The 11,771-nt window shown below is 44.7% G+C and overlaps 1 protein-coding gene across 2 annotated transcripts in view; it reads left to right on the plus strand.

Moving 5' to 3' along the window:
- The first annotated feature begins 1,375 nt into the window (after nucleotides 1–1,375).
- CEP43 (centrosomal protein 43) overlaps nucleotides 1,376–11,771 on the plus strand; it is a 25,425-nt gene continuing 15,029 nt past the window's right edge. The window contains exons 1-7 of one of the 2 annotated variants that reach the window (XM_007445915.1): nucleotides 1,376–1,562; nucleotides 2,277–2,330; nucleotides 4,497–4,551; nucleotides 5,031–5,119; nucleotides 5,573–5,710; nucleotides 8,109–8,189; nucleotides 10,611–10,670. In XM_007445915.1, the coding sequence (XP_007445977.1) occupies nucleotides 1,461–1,562; nucleotides 2,277–2,330; nucleotides 4,497–4,551; nucleotides 5,031–5,119; nucleotides 5,573–5,710; nucleotides 8,109–8,189; nucleotides 10,611–10,670 (579 nt within the window). In that variant the 5' untranslated portion in view covers nucleotides 1,376–1,460. The remainder of the gene's footprint in view (nucleotides 1,563–2,276; nucleotides 2,331–4,496; nucleotides 4,552–5,030; nucleotides 5,120–5,572; nucleotides 5,711–8,108; nucleotides 8,190–10,610; nucleotides 10,671–11,771) is intronic. The other variant, XM_007445916.1, reaches the window with a different exon arrangement.

Consider the following 11,771-nt stretch of genomic DNA (forward strand, 5'->3'; position numbering starts at 1 on the left):
GGGCTAGGGGTCCTTACCCACTCATTGCCTGCAGGCCCTCTTGGGAGGTACAAACTCCCTGGCACTTCAGGTCTTCCTCAAATGCAGGCAGAACAGGTTTATTTGGGACGAGCAGAGATTTTGCAGACAGCTTCTTTTCATAGACATGTTACAAACCCACAAGTAATTTTTCTATTTCCCTAATTTGGATCCTTTGCTTACCGTCTTTTTTTTTTTTTTTTTGCGGTACGCGGGCCTCTCACTGTTGTGGCCTCTTCCCTTGTGGAGCACAGGCTCCGCACGCGCAGGGTCAGCGGCCATAGCTCACAGGCCCAGCTGCTCCCGCGGCATGTGGGATCTTCCCGGACTGGGGCACGAACCCATGTCCGCTGCACTGGCAGGCGGACTCTCAACCACTGCGCCACCAGGGAAGCCCCACTTACTGTCTTTTAATTTACTAATTTCACTTCATAATTCCTAATCATCTTTTTATATATATATATATATATATGTATATATATATATATTCTGCCTCATTCTCTTTAATTCCTGCATTCTGTGTTAGGATGTTTCACAGTTCTGCTTTGTAACTAGACTACAGTCCATTTGCATTTGTTTTGTTGCTGTGGAGGTTACTCATATCAGTGGTTACAAACAAAAGGGGAAAATACTGAAAGGTCTCTGAGTCCTCCCTGTTCCCCTACGCACCACCTGGTACCATACCCTAGACTCAGCTACAGTTAAGTTTGTTTTTAATTCTTCTAGTTCTTTTCATTATAACTCTAAATAATATACATCCTGACCCATCAACCATAAATAGCATATTTTCAAAGGATAAAATTTTATCTTCTCTTTCAGCTCCTAATGTTAAAACTTACATTACTTTTAGTTCTAATGGTGGAAGATTTTGTGACTTTATTTACCTAAGTCATTATTTATAAACTTACATATTTCCTATTGGCTCCCTGCAAAGGGAGATGAGGAAATTAGTGTGTTTATACTCTCTCTCACCCCCCCACCAACATTGTAAGTCTGAGTTCTACTTTTATACTGTCAAGAATTTGCATTCGCCTCTGCAATTATGATTACATCTTTCGAACTTTGCCCATAATTGACTGAAAACACTCAGCAGCATTCACGATATTAGGGGTACAGCAGGTCTGTAGGCAGCTCGCATATGCCTTTCAGCTGAACCTTTTCTGCATCCGGGTCAGCCTCCAGCTGTCAGCACTGAGTTGACTTGGTGCCAGCTTTGGCTTTTACCGGCCACCAGAACCGCCTCCGCTTCGCCCACCGCTTTCAAAGCTCCCGCCTCCGGAGACGCCCGAGGCCCCGCCCCCGCTAGAGGCCCCGCCCCGACGTGACGGCTGGCTGCGCGCCGGCGCCGGGAGCGTGGGCTGATCCGCGTTGCCGCGCGCCGTGCGGGCTGCGGCAACCGTCGGCCGTCGGCGCGGCTTGGGCGGTTGTCTTGGAGAAGCAAGATGGCGGCGACGGCGGCCGCGGTGGTGGCGGAGGAGGACACGGAGCTGCGGGACCTGCTGGTGCAGACGCTGGAGAACAGCGGGGTCCTGAACCGCATCAAGGTTGGGCGGGAGGCCGGGGGGGCCGGCGGAGGGGAGGCCGGCCGCGGGCGTCACAAAGGGGCAAGGGACGCATCCGGCGGGCCGCCTGGGCTGAGGTCTGAGCTCGCGGGCCACCTCGGGGGCGGTCCGCGCTCGGGTCGAGGGTCTCTCCCGGGGAGCTTCCGGGCCGCGCGGCGGCGAGCGGGTCGGGGGGCCCGGCCAGCCTTCGTCGGAGGAGGCCGACCGCGGCGTCCGGTGGTCGAGTCGCCCGCTACCCACTCTGGTCCCGTTCCAGGCCCGGTGGTCGAGTTGCTCCCCGCCCCTGGGTCTCCCCAGCCCCTGGGTCTCCCCCGCCCCTGGCCTCTGCTGCTGGGCAGCGAGCCCCTTCCGCTGGCGGTGACGAGCGGGTGGCGGGCTGCTTCTCGGAGTGTACTTTGCAACCTTGACGCGACCGATGGGCGTCATGAAGCACCGGAAATCAGGACCGCAGCCAGAGTGATGGGTGCTGACAGTGCCAGGGGAACAGACGGTGGGCACGGGGCACAGAGAGCTTGCGCCCTTTCGTCAGGACGTCTTGGGACGCCATCTGGTCTCTCTTTGCACCTGCCTGCTGAGCGTTATCATCTCGCTAGTTTTCCTTTTGCCTTTTGAAATTTCAGTTGGTGAGCTTCTTGTCCTGAAAATGTCCTGAGATCATTTTTGTTCCTTTACCCCTGCCCCTCGCTTTTTTTCAAGGCTGAACTCCGAGCAGCTGTGTTTTTAGCGCTAGAGGAGCAAGAAAAAGTAGAGGTACGAAATCTACAAAGTTTAATGACTGTATTCGTTTATGTTTAATTTCTAATTACTTCAAAGCCACTCTAAAACACTGTTTAGAGGAGTGTGTAGCCGGGGACAATTTTGAACTAAGGATTAAACTTCTTTACTGTTGGGAGAGGGTCAAGATTATTCTCTTTTCATGTATATTTTAGAGGTTTGGAGTAATCTAAAGAAAGTTAAGGCACCACAACTCTGAGGCCAATAGTAAATCTCATAGATCTCTTTCGCTAGGGGAAATCCAGAACACCTGAAGAAACGGTTTCACAGTAAGTGGGTTTACTGCGGGACCCCTTAGAACCTTTAATATGCTAATGTGCACTGTGAATCCCCACCAGGTGGGAGGAATATCGTATGCAGCTTTTCTCCAAGTTATCCGGTCACCCAGTTATTTTATTTCATTTTATTATTTATTTATTTATTTATGCGTTACGCGGGCCTCTCACTGCTGTGGCCTCTCCCCTTGCGGAGCACAGGCTCCGGACGCGCAGGCCCAGCGGCCATGGCTCATGGGCCCAGCCGCTCCGCGGCATGTGGGATCCTCCCGGACCGGGGCACGAACCCGCGTCCCCTGCATCGGCAGGCGGACTCTCAACCACTGCGCCACCAGGGAAGCCCCACCCAGTTATTTTAAAATCATGTAGTCTTTCTTATGTTAAAGGTCCTGTCACTTCTCTCTGTATAAGTGTATTTAGTTTTTTCTCTCTACGGCACGTCCTGCCACCATCCTGAGTAAATACCCTGGAACCTGCCGTCAGCAAGCGTCACTCCACAGTCAAGGCCTTCAGCTTCCTCTGTGACAAATCAGCCTCTTCTCCTCACTCTAGACCCAGATGCCTTTGCTCCTCTTTCACTTCATGAAGGTCTTCACTTCTGTGTTTTTCCAGACGTCAGTCTTCTCTTAGCTGCCTCTTGTTCTTAGCTGGTCTGCACCCCATGGTCCATATCTCAAAAATCCTCACTACCTCGGGCTTCCCTGGCGGCGCAGTGGTTGGGAGTCCGCCTGCCGATGCAGGGGACGCGGGTCCGTGCCCCGGTCCGGGAAGATCCCACATGCCGCGGAGCGGCTGGGCCCGTGAGCCATGGCCGCTGGGCCTGCGCGTCCGGAGCCTGTGCTCCGCAACGGGAGAGGCCGCGACAGTGAGAGGCCCGCGTACCGCAAGAAGAAAAAAAAAAAAATCCTCACTACCTTGCCTTGCAGCCGTACTTGATTTGGGGAAAAATCTTAAGGGTCATTTAGTTGAGCCGATTAATGCCCCTCCCCGTTTGTGTCCATCTGCGCTCGAGCGTCACCCCGCACTGGACTGCTCATGTTCCTGCTTGGCGGTTCCAGCCTCTGAGGCCCTGAGCTGCTGACCCTGATTCTCGTCTCTGCTCGGCAGCTCCCACTTCGCCTTCACGTTAGCCTCCTACATCACCTGTTTGCTTCACTGTTGACAGACGGTCTTGTCTCTCCCTTCACTAGTTAATAGAAGCATCAGATGCTAACTTTTTGTGTCCTCCCCCACAATCTGTCACTCATCTCAGAAAAAGCTCCCCTGCATCTGTGCTCATCTGTTTCTCGTTCCTTCCTGCTTTAGTAGAGGCGACTCTATCTTGTCCAAGAATAATCACTTTCTCTGGGTTTTACCTTCTAGGTGTTACTGTCAGTGCCTCTTCTATACGCTGTTATCTTTGGCCTCTCCCTTTCTGCTGGCTCTTCTGTTGAGCATGGAAACATGTTTACATCTCTCTCAAGGAGAAAGCTGATTCCCTTAACTCACGTTCTGCTTTTTAATACCTCTGCAACTTTTTTCCTCAGTTTTGAAAGACTGTGTCTGTCTCATACCTTTCCTTGTGCTCCAGGCACCCTCTAATTCATTAACATCTTAAATCCATCACTACTACACCTAAGTAATTTCTTTTGCTGCTGTCAAGAAGAATCTCCTAATTGAGTATATCTCAGTCCTTACCTGTCTCAGTCCTTACCTTAGCAAAAAGTAGTTCCTGTAGTAATCAGTAGTTATAGAATGGGTTTAGCCATCATTTTGTGAGTGACAGTATTTAACTTAATATCTTTGCCAAAAAATTAAACTTTAGTCTACATTTTGTAGTCGTTTGGGGATAAATGTATAACCCTTAAAATATTTCATTTTTTAACAGAACAAAACTCCTTTAGTCAATGAGAGCCTGAAAAAGTTTTTAAATACGAAAGATGGTAAGATGTTTGTTGTTGTTTATTTTGTCTGTCTCTGAATTTTCAAATCTTGACTCCATTTGGGAGAAATGAGGAATTTCAGATTATTTTTTGAAGTATCTGATTCTTGTAGGTTCTCATTTTAAATTGTATATTATTGTACAACTGAGTTGCCATTAAATATCAGTGGTCATGGGAAATTGTCGGTTACAGCCAATTTTATTGTAAAAAGCTGATTTTCCTGTGAAAAGCAAAACACTCATCCATTTATGAAATGTCACATTGTGTTACTGATGGTTCCAGACCAATGGTCCTAATGAGGAAATGGTGGAACTGAGATGTTCATCACTTCATTGTATTATTCAAGAGAAGAAATTTGCACTTTGAAACATTGAGAAACTTCTTTTCTCCCTTTACTGTAGTTATCTTACTTCCAGTGTCAGTGAGGAGGCCTTGGGTTCCTAAAGACCCTCTCCCACCTTGTCTTTTGCTCTTTGCAGGCCGGCTGGTGGCTAGTCTCGTTGCCGAATTTCTTCAGTTTTTCAATCTTGATTTTACCTTGGCTGTTTTTCAACCTGAAACTAGCACAGTAAGAATGATGCTTTTTACGTCTGTCTCTGAAACTGCCTTTGATACAGATGGGTTCATTACAAGCTGAAAGTTAACAAAATTTGACAACTTACTTAGTTTAATCTTGGCATAAAGATTGTATTTTATAGTTGATTATCTTTTTCTCAAAAGCCATCTGAGCTGTCAGATAGCTGGCATCAGTGTCCCTGCTTCACATAACTTGACAGAAGTGATGTTATAGAGTTAACTTGTTCAGCTCTAAGCCTATACCTGGTAATGGAGACTTTGAATGCAGAGACTTGGTAAAAGAAATATACATTTCTTAAAAATGGACGTTTCTTTCCTTAGAAAAATGGCCTCTTTGAGTTTAGAGATGTCTTTAAGTTCTGAAAGTGTTTTTCTTTAATCTCTGAAAATAACTTTTCTATATTTTGGTGCATTTATACTTCTTTATATCTTATTTCTTTCCCAGTTTCAAGGTCTCGAAGGTCGAGAGAATTTAGCCCGAGATTTAGGAATTATTGAAGCAGAAGGTACGGTGGGTGGACCCTTATTATTAGAAGTGATCAGACGCTGTCAACAGAAAGAAAAAGGGCCAGCCAGTGGGGAAGTAAGTACAGTCCTACCCTTTGTTACCTGTTTCTGTTTTCCAGTCATTGCCTGTTTAGTGCGGCCACGCAGATTAGTGCATACGTAATGAGTCGGGTTTAAATAAAAAGAGGTTATTCCTACAAAACAAAAGAAGACATACTCAGAGATTGTATAAATGCACACTTTGATGAAAATTGGAGATGCGGTAGCTCTGAGGCTGCTGCCGCACCTGTCCTGGGGAGTGACTCTCAGATCAGGGAGTTCAGGGGCTGGGCTGTGTGGAGCCAATCCCAGCTCCTCCACTAACTAGCCTCCGGCCTTGGTCATGCGACTCCCTCCCCGGGTCCTCCTTTGTAGATGGGATGGTAGTCTTCGTTGCAGGCGTCGTGGGGCTTACAAGCCTGAGTTAGTGCACGCGTGAGTTAGTGCATGTGAAATGCTGAGAACACTCAATTGTTGGTTGTTACTTTTACTACTATTTTTAAACGTAGAAGGGCTGAATTATAGGCTAGTTGACAATTTTTTGAACTTAAAGGCTTTTTTAAACTAGGCTTAAAACTTTGAGCTGTTTATTTTGCAGTTTCTAAACATTTTCATACTTCGTTTTTTTGATTAGCCATTGTCTTTCTTATCCTTTCTTTTTAGAAATCGTGCTCATGAGATTAATGGTCTGATTTCCTTTACAAACATTAGTTTTACATAAAGATACTGTTTCATGGATGTAGACAACATCGTGACTGTTCCAGATACCTGGGTAAATGTGTGCTTTTAGTCAGGTTGGTCTGTAGGAATGTGGAAGGTAATGGACTTTGGACTTGTGATGCTGGAAAAGAAAACTAGATGTGGATTAGCCACTGAACTCAGTGAAGCTTTTACCCAAAGTGCCTTTTAACCCCCTCTTAAAAACCAGGTGGCTATGCCCACATCTTTTCAGTCTTTTCTATTCATGATTGCTGAATTAATTCAGCTCTTTGTCTGTTTCTTCCCTCTTTAAACATTACAGTGACTGTGTAATGGCAACTGAATAATCTCCAGGTTCCTCAACTTTAAGATCCTGCATGATATGGCACCAACCTGGCTTTCTAGCCTTATGCCTTTTTTTGAAATGTGCAACCTTGTGCTTAGGCCAGGTGGAGCTTACCTGTGAAGTGGCTTTTGCTTTCTTGCCTTCCCCCTTTTCTCATCTATTCTGCACCTGAAATGGTACATCCTCTCCCGTACCCAGCTGTGCAATGTTACCATCCATGTTCTCTCTCTCTTTTTTTTTTTTTTAGTAAATTTATTTATTTTTATTTATTTTATTTTTTGGCTGTGTTGGGTCTTCTTTGCTGCGTGCAGGCTTTCTCTACTTGCAGCGAGTGGGGGATATTCTGTGTTGCGGTTCTCGGGCTTCTCATTGTGGAGGCTTCTTTTGTTGTGGAGCACGGGCTCTAGGCACACGGGCTTCAGTAGTTGTGGCTCGTGGGCTCAGTAGTTGTGGCACATCGGCTCAGTAGTTGTGGCTCATGGGCTCTAGAGCGCAGGATCAGTAGCTGTGGCTCACGGGCTTGGTTGCTCCGTGGCATGTGGGATCTTCTTGGACCGGGGCTCGAACCCGTGTCCCCCGCATTGGCAAGCAGATTCTTAACCACTCCGCCACCAGGGAAGCCCCACTATCCACATTCTCTTGACTCTGACTTCGGGGACGTTTTCTCTTGTTTTTACTCACTCCCTCCTGGCAGACCCTGTAATTTAGTGCCTCATCCCGCGTAGTTGTAATAGTTACCTGTTTTTTTTTTAAATATTTAATTTTATTATTATTAGACAGCAGGCTCTTATTAGTTATCCATTTTATACATATTAGTGTGTACATGTCAATCCTGATCTCCCAGTTCATCGCCCCCCCCTCAGTTACCTGTTTTCATGAGAGTCGCTTATATCTATGAATAATGCAGCACGAGGAGCCACTTTTGGAATGTACTCCTGTTTTTATGAGAGTTGCTAGTTGATTTTTTTTTTTTTTTTTGAGACTGTGATTTTGAGACAGTGAAGTAAGGAATCAAGTCAAGGGAAGGTAGAAAGAGTAGATCTTTGAGAATCGCAGGACAGTGTTAGTGTGGCGAGTTGGGAAAGCAAAGTGAGAAGGTTAAATAACTCTGGAAAGGAAGCTTGGGGGCATGTTTAAATGCGGCCTGAGTATAGCCTGTTCAAGGTGTTTGGGTGAAATTCTCAGCAGGTAATTAGAATCACAAATCTGTTTGCTTTGTGTTTTGGTAAAATTTGAAGAAAATCTAATGAGGATATTTATGTTAATAGGAAGAAATAAAAGTGCCAATATCGTATAGTGGTTTTAAATACTGATATTCTGTTGAGGTATAATTGGTATGTTCATGCTTTATTTTTAAATGTTTTAATTTTAAACTGTGGAATATTTTCAGGGTGCACTAGCTCTATCTGATGTACATTCTCCACCAAAGTCACCAGAAAGAAAAACAAGTGCACACACTCCTCCCAGTAAGGTGAGTGGGCTAAGGCTCCACGGGGCTCTGCTTTCTGTCTCTACTCTTGTTACAAGTTTTGTTGTTGTTAAAGTGCTTTTTTGTCTTTGATGAAGTATATATTTTAATGTTTATTTATTTATTTATTTAGAGAGTCTTCTAAAACTTTAATAAGCTCCTTTGGGACCATTATGCAAGACAATAGGTTTTTTAAAATGCCATGTAAATATGCTCTTAAATTTTTTTATCAACAATTTATATGTTGAGCCACATGAGATTTGGATCTCAGTACTATACTTTCCATTTTTATAATACTGAATTTATTTAAAAAAATTTTTTTTTTAAATTTTTGAAAATTCTTTTGCTTTGATATTGTTTTGAATATTGTATCGTAGAAAGAAATATGCTGTTAAATAACAGAATTGTAGGATATTTGGATTCATTTGGTACTTTGAGTGTTTTGTCCTTCAATTAACAAGGAAATTTACTTTTCACTTATAAATTCCTGTAATTTGAGAATATCAGGCTCCAGCATATAGAATTGTTGTGTTGAATACTGTAGACAGGTGCCCAGATTTGGAATTGTAAATCACCGTGATTTTTTTATACTAATGAGATATTTTAAGGATTTATAAAAAGTCCATGCACTCTGGTTATATTTGTATGAGCTGTTAAAGTTAAGGCCTTCTGATTTCAGTGATTTGGATTAACGGAGAAAACAATTGTGTGGAACACTTGAATTTAAACTCAAGGCTCTCTGTAATAGTAGGAATGGATAGAAAGGTCGTGGTCTGGAAAGGGATCTTCCTGTGTCTGGCTGAGCACAGCACGGTGGATGAACCAGCCCACCTTACCCCAGGGCGGGCTTGGGTCTGATTGTGTTGTGTGACTTCTCTGACTTCTGTTGGAGAGGTGCCGTGGAGCATCCCAAGGTGGCTCCTGGCGCTGTGTTATTCGTAGATACAAGTTGTGTCTTTTTAAAGTTGGTGAACGTCTGGAGGGCAGCACTTGTGCTGCTAGGTTCCTTGCTTTTCCAGATGCCTGGGCATAGACACCAGTGAATGGTTCCTGTTGCTGTTTATTGCTGGTCCTTTGATGTTGTTGCTCCTTTTTATTTTTTAGATTTAGAAATCAGAGGAATGCTGTGCCTTGAGAATGAGGCTCTCACGCTGCTGGTAGCTGTTCTTTTTCCCGAGGCCTAGTTAGCCTTTCCTAATAGGGTTGGTTGGTCTTGGAAGCATTTTCCCGTGATGCTCATTGGAGGCTGGAACCTGCTGTACTGGGAGAACGAGGTCGTAAGTGAATCTAAAATTCACTTCAAATTAAGTGCCAGATATAAGAGCCTTAGTAAAAAGAAAGGTTTGCTTTCTGTGAAAATATCTGGCTTTAGAGGGATTAAAATTAACCATATTCCAAAATACGTATTCACATCTATAGTATTGAGTTATTCGGAAGCTCTCTTTCTAGCATATTATTTTCTAAAGCATATTGGTAGTACTAATTTTCCACATATTGTGTGTCTTCAAGATAAAATGTTAATGTCTGTTTTACATATTCGTATGCTCTCTACATAAAAAGAGTTTTAAGCTCTATCATGAGAATTATCGAGAGAATCTTAAGTTTTAAGTCAGGAAATGTTGCTCTAAATACAGAGAAGTGATGGTAATTTTTAAGGTGTCTCCAGGTGGTCCCTGCTTCTGCCACCTTCCGATGGTTTTCAGCCTTGCCTGGGCTCTCAGTCGCATCATCGGCCCGCGGGCGCGGTGAGCGCTTCCGGACACCACGGCCCATCTCTAGTGGGGCTGGATGGGGTCTGTTTTAAGACACGGCATTCTTTTGGCAGTTAGACTGCAGTTCCCCTGTAGTCCTACAGGGTCTGGATTTGGGATTCTAGCCCTTGCCCCACCCTTTTCTTGCCCGCTTTCTTCTCTCTCTGAGGTCTTTGAGTGGTTTGGGGGCTCTACGAAGGGCCTACAGGGCGCCTCATCGGTCTGGAGAGCACTAAGAGTTCTGGGAAGTTGGGGCCAAGCACAGGGTCCAGCCTGGCCCTTAGAAGCGCGCTTTGTGTCCTCCCGGGGAAGGAGAGGTGAGGCCAGGGCGGGTCCCAGAGGAAGCTGCTGAGGCGTGCAGGCTGGCTTTCTTAGCGTGCTGCTGGATGGAGCGGGAAAGGAGTGAGTCCCCACCCACGGGAGCTGAGCAGGGGCTCTGGTCCCTACGTTGAACCCCGTGACTGTCGGAGGGAGAAATTAAACATGAGCTGAACCACTTTAGGAAGAGTGTGAGGAAAAGACTAAAACAGTGGATTTCAAAATGAAGCACATTAGTTAGATTTTCCGTTTTTAAGAAATTTTCTAATAGGAATCTGTATTGGTTTGGTATGAATTAGTTTATTTTTAAAGATTTATACTTTGTGGTAAAATGTCATTTTATTCTCATGCTCAGATACCAAGGTATAAAGGACAAGGTAAGAAGAAGCCAAGCAGGCGGAAGTCTGGTGCCAAGGTAACGCGGGAGGGCCGAGAAGGAGAGCGGCCCGGGCCGGGCCCCGCCTCACGCGGGCCCCCTCGGGCGCTGAGTGCCCACTGGCCCAGGGCCACGCTTTCCTTCGAAGTGCCGCTGTCTTTTATCTGTGATCAGAACGTGCCGAAGTCATGCTGACGTAAAAGAAAAAGTAGTCTGACTTCCAGCTTTTATCCAGGTGAAAATCATAGTGCTGTATTTTAAAACTCTGCTCTCGGCTCTGCTTTGAGAATTCCTTGCTTTTTCGGCAACAAAAACAAGTTGAAGATACTTACTTTCCTCTTGAATCGATGGTCACCTGTGTATTCTTAACATTATGATTTTCATCTGAGGTAACTAGGACATCAGACTACTTTTTGGATAAGTTCCAGTCGATGAGTAAAGGCCAACCCTGGTTTCCTTCAAGACACTTCTGTTTGTGTTGAGCAGCTCATCAGCCCCTGCACGTGTTAGCCTTTCCGAGCGCTGCCCCACAGCAGACTCACGGGGGCGCCGCTGTGTCACCGCCTTGGCTGCTTTTTCTCCTTCCCAAAAGATCTCAGCATTCGACTAAGCTAGTAGATGAACTGCTTATAAAATTTAAGTATTGGAGTTCTCAGAAGCATTAATTATCTGTACAGTTCTTACACTTATTTAGAATGAGATCAAGTTATTTAACGTTCAGCTCTGTGAGAATCACTAGTCCTTGTTGAGCCTGTAGGTTTATGTGTAGATTTTTTTTGCTAAGTTGAGGGCTTCCAAAATTAAAGGCTTTTGAAAAACTGTATTTACTATGTTAGCTGGCTTTAGTTCTAGTGGTTTCAATGGTAAGTTCCTGTTACTATATTTGTTCACACTATTTTTTATGCACTACTACATGAGAAGATGTTTTAAAACGTATTCGAGTATGTTTGAACATTTACATAGTGAAAGTCTTTAAGTGCTGGGGGCAAGACAGATTTAACATGGGTCCTCACTTAAGCAGTTTATGGTCAAATTGGAGACGTGAGACAGACCTTAAGAAAAATAATTAAGCATATAAACTAGCATGTCTTTTATAGATGTTTTAAGTCAGTTTCTTGTACTTTTTTTTTTTTTTTTTTG

This window comes from Lipotes vexillifer, unplaced genomic scaffold, assembly GCF_000442215.2.
Source record: "Lipotes vexillifer unplaced genomic scaffold, Lipotes_vexillifer_v1.1 scaffold459, whole genome shotgun sequence".
Taxonomy (NCBI): domain Eukaryota; kingdom Metazoa; phylum Chordata; class Mammalia; order Artiodactyla; family Lipotidae; genus Lipotes; species Lipotes vexillifer.